General features: G+C 40.0%; 1 protein-coding gene across 1 annotated transcript in view; it reads right to left on the reverse strand.

Moving 5' to 3' along the window:
- Positions 1-22,713, reverse strand: part of LOC108424873 (dynein heavy chain 9, axonemal) — a 167,439-nt gene that overhangs the window by 81,821 nt on the left and 62,905 nt on the right. Inside the window, exons 33-42 of the mRNA XM_017693145.2 lie at positions 14,828-15,038; positions 12,558-12,685; positions 12,225-12,333; positions 9,725-9,872; positions 9,383-9,557; positions 8,998-9,171; positions 8,201-8,408; positions 7,362-7,527; positions 5,099-5,201; positions 2,339-2,578 (exon numbers count right to left, since the gene is read on the reverse strand). Of these exons, the coding sequence (XP_017548634.2) occupies positions 2,339-2,578; positions 5,099-5,201; positions 7,362-7,527; positions 8,201-8,408; positions 8,998-9,171; positions 9,383-9,557; positions 9,725-9,872; positions 12,225-12,333; positions 12,558-12,685; positions 14,828-15,038 (1,662 nt within the window). The remainder of the gene's footprint in view (positions 1-2,338; positions 2,579-5,098; positions 5,202-7,361; positions 7,528-8,200; positions 8,409-8,997; positions 9,172-9,382; positions 9,558-9,724; positions 9,873-12,224; positions 12,334-12,557; positions 12,686-14,827; positions 15,039-22,713) is intronic.

Consider the following 22,713-nt stretch of genomic DNA (forward strand, 5'->3'; position numbering starts at 1 on the left):
CATACCTTAATTATATCTAAAAAAATGATGAAATATTCTATTTTGAACACAAAACAATCATAGCACTACCAAATGCCACTTTTCAATATAAAGTACCCTATAAATGATGATTCTGTATACATATAGAGTATTACTGTCTCAACCAATGTTCCAGATTTAAATAGATCATAACATGACCCTGTAGATGTCTAAGGTCCATATATACTGTGATGTATACCGAAACTGGCAAAAATTTTAATTATACTGTGAAATAAATTTTGGCTATACTTTCCACTATTATTTGACTGCTAGATGCTATTGGGAGTTGTTACAATTGTTTTTTTTTTGTTCACTATACTGTCAAATGCTTCCTTTTAAAAATTAGAATTCTGGTGGCAAACCAGAGACAAAGGCAGGAAACACCCCACCTGTCAAATAACGCACTTTCGAAAAGGTAGCAAGGCATGTATCATGAGGTGCCCCCCTTGGAAAAAACAAATAAATCAAACTGATTGCCCATTGCATCGCAGCAAGCTCCAGTCCCAGCCTTCCCTTACAGCCTTGCCAAGAAAGCGCCTGAGGAAGTCAGTTAAGATGACACACACACACACACACACACACACACACACACACACACACACACACACACACACTCACACACACACTCACACACACACTCAGAGCAGACTGCCTAGCGTTCTGTCTCCCAGTTATGGCAGACCCTACAGAAAACACGAGGCTGTCAACTCACAGCGGAGATTTCACAGCACTCGCTGATGGATTTAGCCCTCAATGGAGCCTAATTATCTAAGCATCCACACTCACAGGCTATAAATTAATTACTTTGTGTCTGTCAGAGCAGTCCAAATACGTACTGAACCTTGTGGCACTATTTGAATGAAAGAGGGTTTTTTTTCCTCCCCACAGAACTTTTTAAAAAACTTTTCAAGCTACAGGGGGAAAAATATGGCTCCTTATTTCCTATTCCCGTTCTATTTTTAAACAATTCACAAAAGGAAACAGGCACAACATTGAGCCTTTGGCCACTCCTGAGCGTAACAGCAAATTGTTAGCATTGCGTGTCATAAACCTATTACGTCTGAGAAAGTAATCATCCAACAATCAACTCCACGGTTTCGCTCATTCTTAGGAAAATAACAAACTTAACAGCCATTCCAAATGAATAATGAAGAACATGAAGATGAAAAAAGGGAAAAGTTTTGTACACAGTAAAAGCCTAAGTGAAAGCGAGGGCTAAAACGGAGAGGACTTTGAGGTTGCTCTGAGGCAGCTCTCTCCTGTCTGGCCCTCCTTCAGGCAGCTGAACTGGGAGCTGAATTAGTAAGGCAGAACTAAGGCCAGTACTTCAAATGCTCTCTCAGCTGTGTCTCATCTGCCTCTCTCACTCTCTCCCGCTCTCCCTCTCTCATTTTGCTTCATTACTCCAGCTGCACTGAAAACAATGAGCAGAGGTTCAGAGGCCAGCCTCCTTTTTTTCGTCTTTCATCTTTTTCACACCAGGGAAAGAGGCCCAATAAAGCATTTTCGTCTTTCTTCCTTTCTTTTTTTCTCCTTTTTTTTAAGCAAAGGAAGTCATCGCCAGCTTGTCTAAGCCAGCGCAATAACAAGGAAAGGGATAGAACTGTCACACTTAAAAAGAACAGGCGCTAAATTGTTTACGTGTAAAGCCGGAGCTAATGGAGAGGAGTTCCCAGCAGGCTTTGGGAAGGTGAAATGAAAATGACAACAAAGAACAAAAATTTGACCAAAGGAACACTAAGACTAAGCGCTGAGAGAAACATCAAGAATGGTCTAATTGGAATAAAAATGGCTAATTTTCTAGGTTTATTGTCTCAAGTGGAACTTCTTCCACCAGATTATGCAGATCTAAAAAAAGTGTCAGAATTAATTATTCATTTAAGATAGCAAAGAAACCCTTTGAGCCATAAAGGGATGATTTTTGACGGAGATATTTGCCAAGAGATTGCCAGCAGGTGTATTTAAGTTTGAAGTGCGATGGTCATTTGAATACATTAAAGCGTACGACCTGTGAGATGTGATCTATTCCCCTTTTTCTTTATACTAGCCTCAGACGCATTTCAAAGTATTAGCTTTGCCTTCAGATCAATAGTCATTTAAAAGAGAAATTACTTACAGTGTCTTCACTCTCCACAGCTGAAAGGCTTATGAAAGCAATGTCATAAATCTAAACTTGGACATAATAAGGCCTACACAACTTTTACAGCTTGAAAACAGCCTGGCATTGGCATTCAGGGCTGGCAAGGGCATCTGGGATATGGACGCGGTCGGCTAGCGTTGAATAATTCATGGTCTAACAAGCTAAAGAGGGTCCGAGTACCTGGAATATGTTGGAGAGGTCACGCAGGTTGAAGATATAGTGAAACTTGATGGCGGTGGGCAGGAAAGTAGCGGTCACACGCTGGTGAAAGGCCAGGGCCAGCTGGACAAGCTGGGGACCGCTCTTCTGGACAGTAGCTCCGAATCCTTCCCCGCTCAGGTGCTGGCCAAGGATACTGCAGTAGATAGTATTCAGAGCGTCCACTCCAGGGAAGGACAGAGCAAACACCGAGAAATGGCGCTGCGAGGAACAGACAGTTTCAGATAAACACACACATCTGTCCAAACTCAATGTGCTACATCTGTATGTTTACTGAGTTGACTCATTGAAATGCCGACAGCAGGACCAGATAGGAGAGCTTGTGATAAGTAAGCAGGTCAATATTATGAAAATTTCACTTCAGTGCACCTAAGAGACAGACAGAGAGACGGCAGAGGAGAATGAGTGAGAAAACAAACTGATGGAATAAGAAAGCATACAACGTGTGATTTTGGCACCATCCTGCTTGCATAAAAATGAGTAATAGTTAACTGGGTAGTAACAGATCAGATGTGATTTAGATTACATAATCAGAAAACAATGAAGTTCTCGCCCACAACACATTTTTAAAACATGCAGGCCTAAGAAATACAGATTTAAATGTTGAATTCTGTCAATATTATACATATTCAGACAAACCCTACAGCTGTACAATCTTTTATCATTACACATTAACAATCAATCTAGCCTTTGCAATACTGATATGGCAAAAGGCTGAAATCAAAATTTTTAATGAGTGAAGACATTGCATGATTCAAATCTCATTACAATAATGCCATAAATGGCCAGGACCCACCAGTGGACCTAAAATTTTATTACATACATCTATATGTACCTAAGAAAATAGCTCAACCAGTTTGCACTGAAGTCCCTGTAGTTATTTAATAATAAGCCTTAGTATGTAACAAGCTTGGGATATCAAGGGGTTCATTTAGATTCAAAGTTCAGAACGATTTTGCCTTCTAAGGTAAAATGACAGTTTTGGATAAATACAGTCCCATGCAAAGGTTTGAACAACCTCAGTCAACCTCATTTACAAGTCACGATGAAAAAAGTTGACACATCCTTTACAGGAAATGCATTTTTCTGCAAATTTTAGTGCAAAAAATTGTTTTATGTCTTTGCATTTAACATTTTGAAAAAATTAAACATGAAATGTGCTGTAAGTTTTGCACAGGCCATATTTTATGTTTTTCCAATGTTAAATTCAGCAAATAAACAGTAATTTTATTTCAAAATGTGCAGAAGTGTGTTCTCTGTCTTTGTCCATTTAATCAGCTTAACTTACTTTCTTACAGTACTTACAGTTCTAGAATTACAGACTGCAGTGCATCTGTTTCTCTGCATACTTTTTAGCCCCAATTTAATACGATTTTTCAGTGGTCACGACCCCCATAGGACTTCCTCACAGCAGGTATTATTTGGGTGGTGGATCATTCTCAGCAGTTCAGTGACACTGATGTGGTGGTGATGTGTTAGTGTGTGTTGTGCTGGTGCAAGTTGATCAGACACAATAGTGTTGCTGGAGTTTTTGCAAAGAGGTAACACTTGGGGTAGCAGGACAATGATCCAAATCCACCATTCACTTCTGCAAAAAAGTTTTTGGAATGGGCATTACAGTCCACTGACCTAAACATAAAAAAAATCCATGGGTTGATTTTAAACAAGTTGTGTACTCAAGATGCCCCAAGAATGTCACAGAACTCGAAACATTCTGCAAGGAAGTTCGTAAATCAAGAATGGAAAAACTCCTAGTTGGATACATTTACAAAGGCAATGTTACTAAGCACTGATTTAGTAATTTTTTGTGCTAATCATAATTAATATTCTACTTTTTCTAGTTTGCTGCAGAGGCTGTGCTCACTTCTTTTCACTTCAAATAGGTTGTGTGACTGAAGTGCTGTGGAAAAAGGAAGCACTCTGGTCTACTGAAGAGTTAGTGTATTTGGAGTTTTTGCCCCTGAGCTTGTAGTGTAATTAGTGTAAAAGGAGAACCTGGAAGACATCATTACCATCTCAAATGAGAACTCTGGCTGTTGACGCAGGTACCAAGCAATCTCTTTTCATGAGGTTCTATAGGAGTTTGTAGTGTAAAACATGGTCAAGTACTTTACTTTTCTGCATCATTTGAGCTGAACAACTGTTCTTTATATTGTGTGAAAATTTCATGATGATTGGATGATTGGATAGAAATGCTCCAAAACTGCTAAAAATGAAGTCTCTTACATTGAAATTAAAGAACGTTTTTGCCCTCTCCTTTAAAGTTACTATTTGGAGAATTACTTTGAGGTGTTCTTTGGACAATGATGATATGCATCCTAGGACCATAAGGTTTTGGATGGCACTCGACACAGCTGGAATTTAAACCTGAATCTGTATCATAGGACATACCTTGCTTTCACCAGAAGTGTTTAAACAATCATGAACAAAATCATATCTTCGTACCTGATTATATCTGAAGCATTAACAGTGTACTGGTCAGTAATGCTGTGTAGCTAAGCGTCGCTTTATTCTCATTCCGTTTCATATTCAGTATGATTAGGTAATTCAAATACAATAAAAATCACATTTTGCTTGGTGAAACAATGGATAACGCTGGCTACGAGACCCAGAGAGCAATCCAAAAGTAATGCGAAAATGAATCAGTGTGTGATTGCATTTTCTGTGCAGTGTGCCCAACAGTTAAGAAGCAAGTGAGTTTGTGAGATGTATTGTAGCTACCTGCAGGCGTGGGTTAATAGTGAAGCTGCCAGCAGTGGGATTCATGCAGGACACGTACTGCACGTTGTGGATCTCCTTCAGCTGCAGCTTACTCCTATCATACCTGTGAAGACATAATGCACCATCACACACATATACACACAGATATATACTTTCTGCATGATTAGCCTGCCTTCGCCCAAATCCACTGCAGTTCAAAAGGATATACTGACCTCAGCTATTTCTCTACATCTTCAATCTAACTTACCTCAGACATTCAGCAAAACTGAAACTATGCACTCTGCCTGTTTAATAACAAACCATCTCCAGCTGCACCAGGCTGCACACAAACGTGCCATATTTATCACAATTTACTCAGTTTGATGCAATTTACTCCTCTAGTACTATGTGCAGTAAATACCGCATTTAGAAGAACAGCTAACAGCCTAATTGCACACATCACAGCAATTACCTGCTAACAGACACCCACGTGGGCGTGTCTCAGGAGGAGAGATATTCTTAACTGGACTAGATCTAATGGTTTTTTTCTCTTTTTTTGCTTTTTGAATGCCTGTGATTTCACTTCACCATTTTAACTTCGGGCTGTTTGATTCCAGAAATCCTGATTCCAATTCCAAGCAATGGAGTACATTCTACCCCATAATTGTTCTTAATTCTAGAGATCAAGCACTATCATTCCACAATTCCACAACTCGATTAAACAAGCCAAGTGATGAAGCCTCGTTTACACATGCTCTTCTATGTGAGAATTTAACAGTAATTAAGCAGAAAAAGGTTGAGTGTGAACACAAGCCAGATTGGAAATGCAGGTAAGACTGACGCTGGATTTTAACAACAGAGTCAGGTGAGTTGGCTAGAATACCTTGAAAAAGCAGTTATGGCTGAATACTGAATACATTGGCCTAAATATATTCAGTAAAGTATTCCATTACAGTACATAAACAGTAATGCATTCAGTATACATTTAGAATCCACCTTAATAAGGCATACAAACTCTGCAGCTGTCATATTAAGCAGTCATTAATACAGCCTTTACAAAATGGAACTAGAACTGAATACAGATCCTTAATTTTTGCATTTGGAATACATTTTCTGAATGCTTGTATTCCATTACATCTCATGCCTGACCTGAGGGTTGCCTCCAATTGCCTTGAAACAAAATCCTGGGTGGGTTATTTTTTTACATTATGGATCTGAATTACCCTCCTCTGCACAAGAAGACATTTGTAGGTATGAAGAACCTTCTAAAAGTTTAAATAACCTTCAGATAATATAAAGGCTCTATACCAATTTGAGGGTTCTTCCTGGAAGCATTACATTATGTGGTGGTTCTTTACACTTTACACTCACACATTTACTCATTTACACTAGACGAACCATCCACTGAAAAGTTCTTCAGGGAACTAAAAGCATCTCTTCTATATAACTGTGTGAAAAAGCTCTTTTGGCACTCCAATTTTTAAGTGTGTACATTAATGGGAAAAACAATAATGACTTGATTACAGCCAGCAAAATCAGAATGTATCTGCAGCGCTTTTGTTTTTCAAGTGTTGAGTTCTCAGTTTTTGTGAGCGAAACACATCACTGTAGTGTATTTTGTACATGATTCTAATGGCACAGCACTTAAGAGAAGCAGTATAACCTGCCCCTTGAGTGAAGCAGGATGACCAGCAAATGCAAATCGTTTCTGTAAGGCTTTTGTTTTTAACCACTTCTGGTTAATATTTTTCCACTTTGTCCAGAATAAAATACAGTGAATTCCTTGATGCAAGTGCTGTGAAAGAATGCTTATTTCAGACATGCTGAGTGACAGGAGAAGATCACATAAATGCACACAGGTGTGGGATAATCTGAATGCCACTGTGTGGAGTCCAAAGCGTCAGAGCCTGGAATCAAGAGAATTGACCATTTTTGGGATCCACTTCCAGCACTACTACAGTTAATACAGCAGAATCTACTTTCATGCAATTCAGCACCTATTTATATATAATAGGGCTGCACAACATATTACTGGTTATTCATCACAATATGTTCCTTTGCTATACTAAGATCCCAGATATGCAATATACAAACAAACCCTCTAACCAGTCACAAGGTTTACTATGAACATCTTGACCAATCTTAGTTCCCAGATGAATGTTTCTGTATGTGTTTCAATGAATCAATTTTAATCAAAATAATACAGGCCAATCTAGGTAACAGAATGGCACCAAATCTCTATGAACATTGATAGTGTGGGTGTAGCAATTCATGTGTTGAATACCAATGGTTGTAGTCCATGTGCTGGCGGATGAGCGTGTGTGGCTGCACTGTGCCGTAGGCGTCCACTTCTGGCATGTTCATGTCATCTATGAAGTAGATGAGCCTCTTGCTCCCCGGGGGGCCGTAGTTCCTTCCTGCTTTCTTCTCTAAAGGCTTCTCCAAAACACCTAGCGCAACCACAGTTAAACAAGACAATTAATCAAGCTTTGCTGTTGCTCTAAAACCCACTACACGCATTTGTTCTTTGTCAGTAGATGTTTTGTGCTCCTGCATATGCAAACATAACCATGCAAACACGGTTAATGAACTGGCAGTCTGCTGTCTCATAAATATAAGATTGCCGTGCAAGGAGAGTACAAAATATTTATGAAACGATTACAGCAAAATAAATATATAAATAAATAAAGCAATAAAAGCATAGCATTTTTTCTGAATGAGACACTGTTCATGTATTATATGTATGCAGTCGCATGGCTATTGCTACAACCTTTCCTATTCTTCGCCTGGTTGCTATTTTTTGACGAGTAAAATGTGGTTTGTGATCTGTGGTGTGGATGAACGACGCAGAGCGCAGAGGAAGCGGCGGCGACACATGGCTGCACATGCCGCAGAGTGATGAATATCAAACTCAACAGATTGAAAAGGCAGTAGAGGACAACAGCACAAAAGAGCAGCTGACGCCCAGAGAAAACGCCACCCCATCCCGGAAAAATAAACAAATAAATGAACCTTTGTCAGTTTTCAGAAGGCATTAAATTGACCTTTTCCCGAATCATTTAATTTTAATAAAATAGATGGAAAAAAGTAATTTCTTATACAGGACTGTGCACGTATACGTACCCTGCAGCATGGCTGATGTGGTGTAGTAGTTGAAGGGGACATTTTTGATGCTGTATTTGTCAGGGTCCAGAGAGGCCAGTTTGCCCCCAACCAACACAGATTTGCCCGTGCCAGCGTTTCCCACCAGCATGATGGGCCGTCTCCTCTCCAGCAGACGCTCCATGAAGTAGCTCACCCGAATAGTCTCTGTGGTGTGAACCAGACACGCCTACACAGCAAAAAGCCATGACAGAATACATGATGTAATCAGGCATTTCAAAGATGTGGATAGTTAAACTGTATAAACTAGCCGCTGTCATACTGGTCAAAAAAGGCAGTAGGTGTATTATTCCGTAGAAGTTGCAGTTATTGCTGGTTATCAGAAAAATATCCTGTAATCCAGTCACATTGCAAGATTCACCTAGCTACAGTGCAGAATTCAACAACCCATTCAGAGCATAGCATTCAGAGCAACATGTCAGATTGCAAGATTCAACAAGCCAATCAGAGCCCAGATGCTGGATATTCCATCAAAAATGTGGATGTGCGTTTTTACAAACAGAAAAGCAGAGATGTTATTATAATCTGAATTTGATAACAGCTACTGTCTTTGTACGGTCTAAACTGTTTTTTTTAAATCAAGTTGAAAGTCTGGACTCAAACTGTTCAATACACAATGTAGCTTGCATATGAATGTAATTAATTACATAACCAGTATGTAATTATGTAAAATAGATTTAAACAATTATGTGAATAAGATATATAGCAAAACAACAATAATAACTCTCAGTTTCTGAGGGTGAAATAAATAGACCAACCTGGAGAGGTACGTCTGGATCCATTTCAAATTTGGGCACCATCTTAGACCATGGTTCAAACTTTTTAGTCTCTGGGTCGATGTAGTAGTCAAATACAGTGCCTTGAGAGGGGAACTTGATGGTTTTGAACTCCGTCACCCACCACTTACTGAACTCCACTCTGTAATCCACCAGCTGCAGAAAAAACAAATCTGAATGCCGTGTTTGGAGTTTTATGCTACTAAATGATATATGCATGATAAGCTTCAAAAAACACACAACGCAGTTTAACTGCCAGTGAAAGAACAAATTAGGGAAATTAAATACCATCTGTGGTACTGTCTTCAGTAGTGGTTAAATGTTCTGTGCTAGTGTTTAAATAGAATGCAAATACAGATGCTGGTACCTGATCTTGGAACAGGGCCCCTCCAAAGGCCCAGATGGCAGCAAAGACAAAATAGAGCTCATAGAGTTCTTTATGACAGTCTGGTGGCGTGTGCTCTGGGGTCAGCAGACACTCCAGGAGGTGGCACAGCATCTGGACCATACTCTGCTCTGGGATTGGGATGATCTTCTTGAATCTGCGGAAGAACACAGCCAGCTGTGTCAGTATGACTGCTGAGAATTTGCTGCCACAGCTGGATTTATCAACTAGAAACAGCAGGTTTCTGTCCTATAACTGCACAGTATGGATAGAACCGGGAAGCAAAGTGAAGCTTCATCTGGCTGTAAGAACTTCTGGCATTACCTTGATCTCAGAGTATCCAGACATGGTGGGAGGTACTTGTCAAACAAGATGGTCAGATTGGCTTTCTCTGACTGAACCTCTCTCCTGTCAATCCAGCTTGACACTGGTGGGTTCCAGCCTAAATCCGCTGGGTTGATGTATAAAATACCTGTTTATAGAAAACAACTGTAGGTTATATGTTCAAAAGGCACAAGCAAACTATACTCAAGTTTTCAGTTGCACAATCATTTAGTCATCAACACTACAAGGTCTGTGAATTTTTGGGGCTCCATTTACATATTCATTACACATAAAAAAAATAAATGTTCTATATATTACCAAAAAAGTTTCTATGACTAGTAACACTAGTAGAACATTTTTGGTGCTAAATAGAACCATTTTCAATGAGGTTTTTTAACCCTATCAACCCAGCTGATTTTCCTGCAATCCATTCTAAAACTTTGCCACTTAAATTCATTTAAACCTGTCATCAGAGGAGTTAGAGTGCGTGCAGGTTCAAACTCACCACAGTGAAATGCAGCAGCGTATAGAATCAGAGCTTTCTGTGCACTACTGTGTTCTTATCACTGAATAAAAGATCATAGGCTTATTTCATTGGCTGCACTGTGATTTCTTCTGAGGGTAGGCATGAGCTAATTCAGAGTACAGTTTAGATCAGTAAGTGCTGATGATGTTTTCTATCAGAATAACGATAAAACGTGACTGACGTGAGACGCGAAATATTCCTAATCTTCTGTATGTTAAAAGGGTAGTCTGTGACTTCATAGTGTTGTGACTTAATGAAAATGTAAACATTTTTTGCATTCTTTACATTTTAGGTTTTACCTAATAGCTAATTACAGCTTTCATTCACTTTAATAAACATTTTTGAAGATGAAGAAAGTTGTACACGACATTTGACATGTTCCTTCACTGATTGATTAATAATTGAGAACAATGCACAGCACTAAAAACAAACTAACAGTACAATTATTATCCAGAATGCCTGATAAAAATTGGTGACCAGTTATTCATAGCAATTTGTTAGCAAGAAATTACTGTAAATTATTAATTACAGTTCATAATTTTTATAACATTTTCAATTTTTTTCTTAGTTCTCTTTTTAATCCACACTTCTCATTACTGTTGTACTGAATATAATAAAACTTTGATATGTAAAGAGCCAAAGCTGTAAATTTGTATTTTTTTTTATTAAATCATCATTCTAAACAAGAAAATAAATGTATGGGAACATACAACCCCACTTGTAAAAAACTTGGGACATTTTGCAAAATGTAAATAAACACAGAATATAACAATGTTGAAATCATTTAAATCCTATTTTAAATTAAAAATAGCATAAAGACATCACATCAAACTGAGAAATTGTATTGTTTTTTTTTTTTTTGTTTTTTTTTTTAATGATATGCCCATTTTTAATTTGACCACTCTGTATAAAGGCTGCATGGCAAACGCCAGCATCTGCGGTAGTATGGGGTGCATTAGTGCACATGGCAGGGGTGACTTGCACATCTGTGAAGGCACCATTAATGCTGAATGATCTATGCACGTTTTGAAGCAACATAGGCTGCTATCCAGACAACATATTTTTCAGGGAAGGCCTTGATTATTTCAGCAACACAATGTCCAATAACATTCTGCATGTATTACAACAGCATGGCTCTGTAGTAAAAGAGTCTGGGTACTAAAGTGTTGTGCCTGCAGTCCAGACCTGTCACCACTGAAAACATTCAGTGCATTATGAACTTTAAAAAAAATCGACAAAGGAGACCCTGAACTAGTGAGCAGCAAAAATCCTGTAAGAAGCTGAAATGAGAAAACATTTCACTTTCAGAACTGCAGTAGTTTGTCTCATCAGTTCCCAAACACTTACAGAGCGTTGTTAAAAGAAAAAATGATGCAACACGGTGGTAATGTGGCAATTTTCAATGAAACATAGGGTTTAAATGATTTGCACATTTTTTATTGCTTTTATTTACATATTGCACAGTGTCTCAACTTTGTTTGGAAATGGGGTTGTACTTCAGTTGCTTTTATTTGTAAAAAAAAAATCATCTAAAACATTCAAATATAAATTAGAACAGACAGAACACTAGAGGCTAACATGTTGGGGGTTGCCGTAAGATGAGCCACCAAGAGGGTTCACCACCTAGAGGCCTTTTTTATTCTGATTAAAAAAAAAAACTACAATAAAACCTTAGTGATCTAAATTCAGTTCTGAACATGTGAACACTTTCATGCAGAAACTGTCATATAGCATTCAACAATAAAGGCAGCAAGGAGTTTCTTTTTTACAGTGACAGAAAACACAGTAGCACACATAAAGCTCCTATTCCACATACTGATTCCACATGTAACTGCCCACAAATATAATATGTGGACATGCACATATTCTAAATCCACCAGCAGCAGATTTTAATGAGTGTATCGGTGACGTTAGATAAGAAGGGAATGAGAGGTTTTTGTTGTACAAGTGAATGAGAAAGATTTTTTGTCTGACCGGCTCTGGAGACAGTAGCAGGAGTAGCAGTGCGGAGGTGGCTAATCTCAAACACCAGCCTCATCGTAGGGTTCAGAGGAATCCTCTCATTACTGGCCAGAGTCAGCACCTACAGTGTTCCACACCAACGCACAAACATGTACAATCAGTATACTGTCCAACAGAAAAAAAATAAAAACACACACCCAACACAGCATCTAGATGGTTTTAACTAGCTGGCTAATTACCGGTCATTTACATGACTGTGTAAGCTAATTTTGTTGGCAATATGATTCAAGCCCAGCAGTTTAAATGCAATTCACTGAACTGAAATGTGAAGACTAAGAGCTGTACCTTGTTATCGTCCATTACTGTGTTCAAAGACTCAATCCACATTGGATCAATATCGCCATCCAGCACAATCCACTTGGGCCCCGCATGGCTGATGTTGGCCAACTCACGCATGATATTAGAAAACAGGCCTGAAATGAAATCCTATTCTCAGTGTCATGCTGCAAAACAGTGGGCAACTGGAGAGCAGAACAAGCGTTTAAAATGGCCATATTTCACTTTTTTTCATTTTTTAATTTCATATGAAGTTAGCCCCACTGTACTGTCTCTTGTTCAAAGAGCGGTCCAGGGAGAAGTACAAAACAAATAAAGTTCTAAGAATTTCTTGGAATCTTCAGGGATGCTGGAAATACTGAACTTAAGCCATTCTTTTCAAAAGTCGGGGTCTTTTGGAAAGTTTCAGGGATATTTTCTTCAGCCAGAAATGACACAATGTTGAACTGTTTTCCATCTTCCACTTCAATAACTCTACCTAATAGTTCTAGCTCTACATAATAAGTAACATAAGTAGCTGTTGAGGACCCTGTGACCATCAGACAGCCCCCTAACAACTTCTGACTTAATAATTGTACCATTACATTGTCTAAGGTGCGCAAGTGAGGGCAAAAAGCAAATTGTGATCAAGTTTTAAAAAAGAATGCATACTAAAATGATAAATAATATAAAGATAAAGGTATGTTTTTATGTGTTATTAAGCTTATAGCCTGTAGTTGTCTTACAACATCCGTTAACAACTTTCTTTGATAATCAAAGCTTAGATACTCAGGCTGTAATTAATCTTCATGAATGTGCACATGAAAGCATGACATTTATTATATAAACATGAGGAGAAGATGCCAAATGTAGAAAAAGGAATCATGCTAAATATGTAAAGCTTTTACATTGGTAGAAAAGCAACACAGTTACTCCTGCCGTCAGGCTTAGATCAAACTAATCTTAAAATTAGCTGGGTAGGTAAGAAGCACTGCATCATGAGACAGACCCCTGGAATGCTCAGAAGGTGATCTATAATTTAAGCCAATGTGAGCAAAATCAGCAAAATACAAATTAGCTAGTCATACACTATATTTCGCTTGTCTGCCTTCATACACATATGAACTTGAGTGACATCCCATTCTTAATCCATAGGGTTTACAGCTATAACAGCTTCAACTCTTTGGGAAGGCCATCCCCAAACTGTTCCCACAAAGTTGGGAGCATGAAATTGTCCAAAATCTCTTGGTCTGCTGAAGCATTAAGAGTTCCTTTCACTGGATCTAAGGGGCTGAGCCCAACTTCTGAAAAACAACCCCACACCATAATCCCCCCTCCACCAAACTTTACACTTGGCACAATGCAGTCCGACAAGTACCGTTCTCCTGGCAACAGCCAAAACCAGACTCGTCCATCGGATTGCCAGATGGAGAAGTGTGATTCATCACTTCAGAGAACACGTCTCCACTGCTCTAGAGTCCAGTGGTAGCGCTTTACACCATTGCATTCAAAGCTTCGCATTGCGGGTGGTGATGTAAGGCTTAGATGCAGCTGCTCTGCCATGGAAACCCATTCCATGACGCTCTCTACGCTGTTCATGAGCTAATCTGAAGGCCACATGAAGTTTGGAGGTCTGTAGCAATTGACCGTGCAGAATGTTAGCGACCTCTGCGCACTATGCGCCTCAGCATCTGCTGACCCCGCTCTGTCATTTTATGTGACCTACCATTTTGTGGCTGAGATGCTATCATTCTCAATCGGTCCTGAGAGTGACCAATTCTTTCACAAATGTTTGTAGAAGCAGTCTGCATGCCTAGGTGCTTGGTTTTATACACCTGTGACCATGGAAGTGATTGGAACACCTGAATTCAATTATTTGGATGGGTGAGTGAATACTTTTGGAAATATAGTGTATATTGATATAGTTTAGAAAGCTTGTGGTAGTCATTACTATTAGTTAGCATCTAATTTTACAGTGCACCAGCTAGCAAGGTGGGAGGGATCCAGCTTAGGATCCTCAAAAGTCTAGAGACAGTCCAGGCAGCAACAACACCACTTAGCACCTTAGTGTGAAGGGGCAGCTAAACTGCTGTATACTAAAGGGGCGTGTAATGTCATACGTAAATGTGTTCATGGCTGTGACATCATAGACTTTATTTTTCAGCTTAGTTTCCAAATCTGGATGAAAACAGTTGTGAATTGAACAATGTTTACAAACTACATCAAACTGTTTAAAAAACAAAACACACAATATGATTTCAGGTTCAAACAGGCAGAGAAATACAGAGCCAAGCCCTCACCATCTTTCCACTCTCGTGTGGCTGGGTTAATGATGCCGAACAGCTCATCGTTGGTGACGGCTTTGGGGTTGAGGTCTGCCCACACGGGCCTGCGCTTCATGTTCTGATAGGTCTTGTTGAGGGACTTCAGCACCTGAGACTTTCCTGTGCCGGCATTGCCCACCACAAACACAGAGTGGCGCACAGCCAAAAGCTCCTCCAGCTGCACCACCTGAGGAGTGAGAAATTAGGTAATGCAGCATTGCCACGGACAGCTTCACTGAGCTTTGTTCCTAAGCTTACAAATCCTTCACAACCTGGCAACCACTGATTTCATATTTTGAGGGTTTGAAGACTAAAACATCAAAGCCACAAAAGGTGTATTTTTCATTTTCACTTTCTGTGTTTAAATGTATTTTAATTAAACAAATAATCTTGGCTCCAAACTCTGATTGTCTGAGGTACAATCAAAATCATTTGTAAATACTCGATATATCCCACGCCCACATCCACTGGATTCTATATTAATGTAACAAGTTATTACATTACATTACATTACATTAACATTTAGCAGACGCTTTTATCCAAAGCGACTTACAAATAATTATTAAACCCACTTGTTTTGTTCATGGAATAATGGAAGAAGAAATAGGTATGAGAATGTCTATGCACATGACAATTTAATTCTGGTTCATGCTGCTAAGATGTAATTATAAAATAATTTTCAATGCGTCTTGATTCATCTTGATTTTTGATTTCTATAGCCTATGCATACATTTTTATATCACAATTAAGGCTACAGGCATACATGCTTGTGAACTGATTATGAAAATCTTTACTGAAAATCACAGTAAATATCATAATACTGAGTAAGAGTTTTTAAAACTACTGAAGCTGTTTTACAGTTGTGACTGTAAACATCTGCATTTGTAGCTGTTTCTTTTTTTATACAGACAAATTTGCATATGATTTGCATGTTAATAGCGCCCCCACTAGAGAAACCTTAGACTGCCACATGTGCTCATATAATATGGCCCTGCCCAGATGTTTTACGTGTTATAAAAAAATGGGGTTTTCATTCCTTCTGGAATATTCTTGTGGGAAACCCTGAAGTGTTCCATATATTCAAGGCCTATACACACTGAGCATGATTTATATGTGCAATTTATTCAGACAGCAGTAAATGAATTCAAGCAAGTGTACAAATGACGATATCCTGCACACCAAACATGATTTTTTAGACAGCAAAAATATGACTGTATTTTATTCAGATGTTTGATTATTGTGTACTTTTGCCAGTGGCATGAATTCTTTGACCAATCACAGCCATCTGGGACTGGCAACCAAGATGACAGATATCTTTCAGCAAATATAACTTCAGAAGGAATCCGAATCTTCAAAAAAACAGCTAAAACAGGACTTAAACTGGACTATAAACACTGAACTATATGTGGAAGCACTCAAGATTTCAGCTTCTGAATGAAGTAATGAGGCTCTTTATTCTCATTTCACATTTCAAAGTAGAAAGTAGCTTAGCATCACCGTTTCACTGATCTGTGAGGGGCAAAGCACAATCGCACTTGAATTAAATCTGAATATTACTAGATGATCCTGTTTAGCTGGTTAGTATATCCTATGCTGTTGTTAACAGAAGCCATGTTCCTAAGTAGGGTATACTTATCATGGTTTCAGGCCTTACATGAAATTTGTGAACTTCCCCTCCAAGCTTCTGTATGTTCTTTACTCTTACAACTACACATACTTAAAACAGATCTGCTTCATAGTACTAACTGAATGTTTCTTAAGATTGATAACTGAATAACAGGCCCAGGTTTCAGGGGGTAGTTTAGCAGAGCAGTATGTGAGCTCTGACAGTCAGCGTGGTGTGGAGTGAGATGAGCAGGTAGTAGCTCAGCACTAGTGTCTGTGCTGACAAGCAGGCTGCTCAGTCAGAAGCTGCCTGCCCAACACTACATGATGAGGACGTTTCTGGAACACGATGAGAACGAAAACATTAAACGAGAGAATCCCCCCTCCAGGAGAACGAGATCGAGAGAGAGGGAAAGAGTCGAAAGACAAAGACAGAGTGACACAGTGAGAAATAGATAGTGAAAGGCAGATAGGGGCTATAGAGAGAGAGAGAGAGAGAGAGAGAGAGAGAGAGAGAGAGATGGAAAAACAGATAAGAGAGGCAGAGAGACTGACAGAGAGCAATAAATAAATAGACAGCAAAAGAGAAGGAAAGAGAGAATAGAGAGAGGGAGAGAGACAAAAAGAGTGACAGGGAGAGCAAGAAACAGAGGTACACAGACATATAAAGAAGAGAATGACAGAAAGAAAAACAGAGAGAGAAAGACAGAGAAAGGAAAGAGAGAACCTGAGAGAGACAATGACAGAAAGAAATAAATGGATAGTGAAAGAGAGGTAGAGACTAAAGAGAGAGATATAGAGAGAGGAGAAAAGAGAAGCAGAGAGAAAATTAAAAAAAAGAAATTGATAGAGGGAGTAAAAAAAGAGAGCCAGAGAGACAAAACAGTGAGAAAGCATGAAGAGAGGGGATAGAAGGAGAGAGAGAAAGAGACTATCAATGAACTTGACACAGGTATTCCAAAACAACTAGCCTGAATAAAAAAAAACAAAAAGAAAGAAAGAAATACAGAGAGAGAGACAAAAACTAGAGACAGACAGATTGAGAGAGAAGAGAGAGAGAAGAGAGAGAGAGGGAGAGAGAGGGAGAGAGAGAGAGGAAATGGAAAAAATTAGAGCCAGAGCAATGGAGAATGACAAATAAATAGACAGCAAAAGAGAGAGAGACCACAAAGACAGAAAGACAGAAAAAGAGCAAATAGAATTGAATGGGGGAAAAGAGAAGCAAAGAGGAAGAGGGAAAAAGTCACAGAGAGGGCAAGAAATAGGTATAGAGAAAGACAAAGAAGAACAGTGAGGGAGAAAGAGGGAGAGAGAAAGAGGGAGAGGGAGAGAGGGAGAGAGAGAGAGAGAGAGAGAGAGTTAATGTACTTGATACAGTTATGCCAAATCTTGAAAGAAGAGAGAGAGAGAATGACAGAAAGAGAGAAAAAGAAAAATAGAGCAAGAGAGAGTGAGAGAGAGCCAGAGATGGAAAGAAAAAGACGGCACGTTCAATCAATGGGATTGACGCCTCTCCCTGTCGGGCTAGTTTGCTCTCTCAGAGGGCTGTGATTGCAGCTGTGATGTGATGTGTGATGGGTGTCAGGGACGGAGGCTCCAAAGGTAGCCGACCATTTAACCCCTGAGCTTCCCCCATTCATCCCCCCACTGACTCACTCTTCAGGCCAATCAGAGGCTGATCCCGGCCTTAGGGTTCAGTCTGTCAGACAGGACGGATGCCATTGACCTGGTGGGCTGGAGTCAGATGCCCGTGCGCCTGCACTCGCGCTGTGGCAGGGGTTAAACACCTCAGCAAGCGCTCGACCCCCGCTGATGGAGTGCTGTTATGCTGTTTGGGTGGCTCTTTGACCTGTGTGAGATTGCACTTATTTCCCCTGGCTCTGTAGAAAGAGCGGGCCAAGCCGATATCCGCGGCTGGCCCTAATGCTGGAAATTAGAGCTCAGCCTGGGGCACCTGAGGCACTATTACACTGTAATTCCTGCTTCTCCTTATATTTGGCCAATATATCCACTTCCAGACTCCTATGACACTAATGTCTATTTGCCTCAAACACAACAGCAGCTTTATGGCTCTAAAAGGAAGACAATGTTCCAGAAGAGGCACGGAAGAGACAGTGAAAGAAAAAAAGAAAGAAGTGTGATTGTAACATCAATCAAAGCCACTGGCTATCTTTCTTCTGGTGACATTGTGACATTTTGAGCCCTTCTGAACCGCCCACCAGGGAGAGCTGCTCTGTAGCACCTGTCAATCGTGTGGGCTGGTGTGAAATGAAGCAGACAGGACTTACAAGAGGCTGGGTTACATTCAGATACGTATTACACTGCACAACCAAGGTACTGCTCATTAGGAGCTCTCTGCATTTGCAAAATTTACATGCACTCATTGGCCACAGTTAAGACTAACCAGGTCATACAGTGTCCAAAAATTTGAAGGTAATGAAGGTAAAACCCAGTCACTGGTGCTCGGCGAGTCCAAGCACTGTCTAATTTCTTAGTGTGCCACTGAATTGCCAAGATTACTGAGAACCTGTTAAAATTGCAATCTATAATCTAATTCAAAGATGAGATGGTAAGTAATTATGAGGTATTAACTCATAATTAGGAGATAGTACATCATAGTAAGTTATTATTATGAGATACTACGTCAAACCTTTATCCATATTATGAGATCTCAAAAACATAGTAATTAGTACTTAAAAGTAGTGATTATGAAAATGTGTCGCTGTGTCAGTAAAATATCTTTGAGACTGGACGCTGAATCTCCAAAGTGTGCAGCTAAGCACTAAAGCCCTGGTTCTCAACGACTAAGAACTGCCGTGTAGACTACACGTCACATAGCAACGAAGTCGTAGCTACGAAAAGGCAAAGAGATTAAGACGAACATTTAGAGATGAACGGACTTAATCGCATATATAAGCACCACAGTTGGTTTTCTGGTACATTAAATCTGCAACGAGAGACTGTCTCTCTCCAGTGTCACGGTTGGCCCCTCCCAGTCCTGTCCATGTGCTCCTTTGTTTTGGTTTCAGTCCTGCCCCCTGTTTGGTTACTCCGCCCCTGATTGTGTTCACCTGTCCCTCATTGTTCCGTGTATTTAAGCCCTGTGTTTGCCCCTTGTGTTTGCCCGTCTTTGTATCTTTGTATCTGGTCTTTGTATGATTGTATTGGTCTTTGTTTGATGTGTTGATTCTGGTTTTTGTCATGTCTTACCCTCATTCTATCCGTATCGGCTACATGAACCTGGACTGTTATGACCACAACCCTGGATTTGCCTATAATAAATCTCGCTTATCTCAGCGTGTGCGTCCGCCTCCTCGCTCCCCCTTACATCCAGCTGTTACTTTCGGCGCCTCGTGCAGAATTTAAGATGGAACGGGAAAATTTCAACAAGAAGCAACTGCAGCCTCATAAAACCGTCGAACATTGAGAGACATTTTACAAAAAACTGTTCTAGTTTCGAGGAAACATTTCCTGGTGGAGATGGGAGGAAAGCGGCTATAGCTGAAGCTTAAAGCAGAGCAAAGTAAATCTGCGATGGACCCTCACCCTAGAGCAGATACTATTTGGGTCGTGGATCATTCTCACCACTGCAGCAACACTGACAGGACGGTGGTGTGTTAGTGTGTGCTTCATTGGGACGAGTGGATCAGACATAGCAGTGCTGTTTCTATGTCTAACATTTTTTTCCAAATTTTAAACTCTGTTTAGAAGAAAAATGTCATATTTAAGTTATAGGAGGTGCTCTTATTTTCACTTAGAAAATCAACAAAACATGTAATTAGCCTGGGGTGTTCAAACTTTGGCACCAAAACAGCTGGAGCAGGGATGGACTTGGATAATAATAATGATAATAATAATATGTTCAATTTATATGGTGCCTTTCATAAACCCAAGGACACTTAGGAGGATTCTTGGTGGGCCGCTATGTGTGTGGGCTGTTGAGAGAGTGAGAAAAAGAAGTATGTGTGGTCTTTTCTGATGTAGGCCTATATAACACATCTAGACACATTAGCAGCTAGGGGTGGGAATCTTTAGGCACCTCACGATTCGATTCGATTCCGATTCAGAGGGCTGTGATGTGATTATAAAACGATTATCGATGCATCTTTTTTTTATATACAGGATTTCTATTTTCTATTTGTAGTAATCCATAATAAATTTACTTATCTTTTATTAATAAATCAAATGTAAGTGATATAGCAAGTGAACAGGAAGTCTCTCATTCACTGCTATTGCTTGGAGCACATGAGACGCTGCTGCCGCTCATCTGCGATAAAATGCGCAGTTACGGTGAAATAAGACCCAGTGCTGGTGGATGGACACGCAGCATGTTACAGCCGTCCTTCCTGTTTTCTTTAGTGATTTTATAGCTTAGGTTTTGGTCTCGTTGTAGAGAGACAGGGGTCAGTAAAATACCTTCAAAATGAGATGTGTGCAACAAAGTGCGAAAGCCCGGTTTCACAACAACTGAGACTCAGACTGCAGGTCACTTAGCAGCGATATGTTATTCGCCTTCATAAACGGCGCAGTTGGTTTCTTTCAAATGTCCCCATTCTACCTTAAATGGTGCCGCATTTACATTCGGCGCCTCAGTCAGAATTTAAGGGGGAATGTGAAAATTCGAACAAGAAGCTGGCATTATCACACACTGAGACATACTGAACATAAATGTTGTGGCTGCCCAGGTGGTTTGATTTTCGTTAAAAGGACAAAATGGCTCTTCTTAACGTTTGGGTTGTGACTCACGTTACATTCTAAATCAAATATTTAGTAAATAGATTTTTGACATTTGTGAATCGATTCCAAATCATTCACATCTGCATCACAGTGCATCTAAGAATCAATTTTTCCCCGTACCCCTATTAGAGGCCCACTCTATTCTCAGAGTGTGGTCATTTCGGAGGGGGAGTCAGTTTAGTTGTACTAGGCTGGTCTAGACAAATGTCCAAGGCTGAAGTTACAGTGGGTTGCAAAAGTATTCAGCCCCCTTGAACTTTTCAACCTTTTGCCACATTTCAGGCTTCAAACATAAAGATATGAAATTGACATTTTTTGTGAAGAGTCAACAACAAGTGGGACACAATCGTGAAGTGGAACGAAATTTGTTGGATATTTTAAACTTTTTTTAGAAATAAAAAACTGAAAAGTGGGGCGTGCAATATTATTCAGCCCCCTTGCTTTAATACTTTGTAGCGCCACCTTTTGCTGTGATTACAGCTGCAAGTGGCTTGGGGTACGTCTCTGTCAGTCTTGCACATCGAGAGACTGAAATTTTTGCCCATTCTTCCTTGCAAAACAGCTCGAGTTCAGTGAAGTTGGATGGAGAGCGTTTGTGAACAGCAGTTTTCAGCTCTTTCCACAGATTCTCGATTGGATTCAGGTCTGGACTTTGACTTGGCCATTCTAACACCTGGATACGTTTATTTGTGAACCATTCCATTGTAGATGTTGCTTTATGTTTTGGATCATTGTCTTGTTGGAAGATAAATCTCCGTCCCAGTCTCAGGTCTTTTGCAGACTCCAACAGGTTTTCTTCCAGAATGGTCCTGTATTTGGCTCCATCCATCTTCCCATCAATATTAACCATCTTCCCTGTCCCTGCTGAAGAAAAGCAGGCCCAAACCATGATGCTGCCACCACCATGTTTGACAGTGGGGATGGTGTGTTCAGGGTGATGAGCTGTATTGCTTTTACGCCAAACATAAGTTCGATTTTGGTTTCATCTGACCAGAGCACCTTCTTCCACATGTTTGGTGTGTCTCCCAGGTGGCTTGTGGCAAACATTAAATGAGACTTTTTATGGATATCTTTGAGAAATGGCTTTTTCTTGCCACTCTTCCATAAAGCCCAGATTTGTGCAGTGTACCACTGATCGTTGTCCTATGGACAAAGTCTCCCACCTCAGCTGTAGATCTCTGCAGTTCATCCAGAGTGATCATGGGCCTCTTGGCTGCATCTATGATCAGTCTTCTCCTTGTTTGAGCTGAAAGTTTAGAGGGACGGCCGGGTCTTGGTAGATTTGCAGTGGTCTGATGCTCCTTCCATTTCAATATGATCGCTTGCACAGTGCTCCTTGAGATGTTTAAAGCTTGGGAAATCTTTTTCTATCCAAATCCGGCTTTAAACCTCTCCACAACAGTATCTCGGACCTGCCTGGTGTGTTCCTTGGTCTTCATGATGCTCTCTGCGCTTTAAACAGAACTCTGAGACTATCACAGAGCAGGTGCATTTATACGGAGACTTGATTACACACAGAT

Source organism: Pygocentrus nattereri, chromosome 13, assembly GCF_015220715.1.
Source record: "Pygocentrus nattereri isolate fPygNat1 chromosome 13, fPygNat1.pri, whole genome shotgun sequence".
Classification (NCBI taxonomy): domain Eukaryota; kingdom Metazoa; phylum Chordata; class Actinopteri; order Characiformes; family Serrasalmidae; genus Pygocentrus; species Pygocentrus nattereri.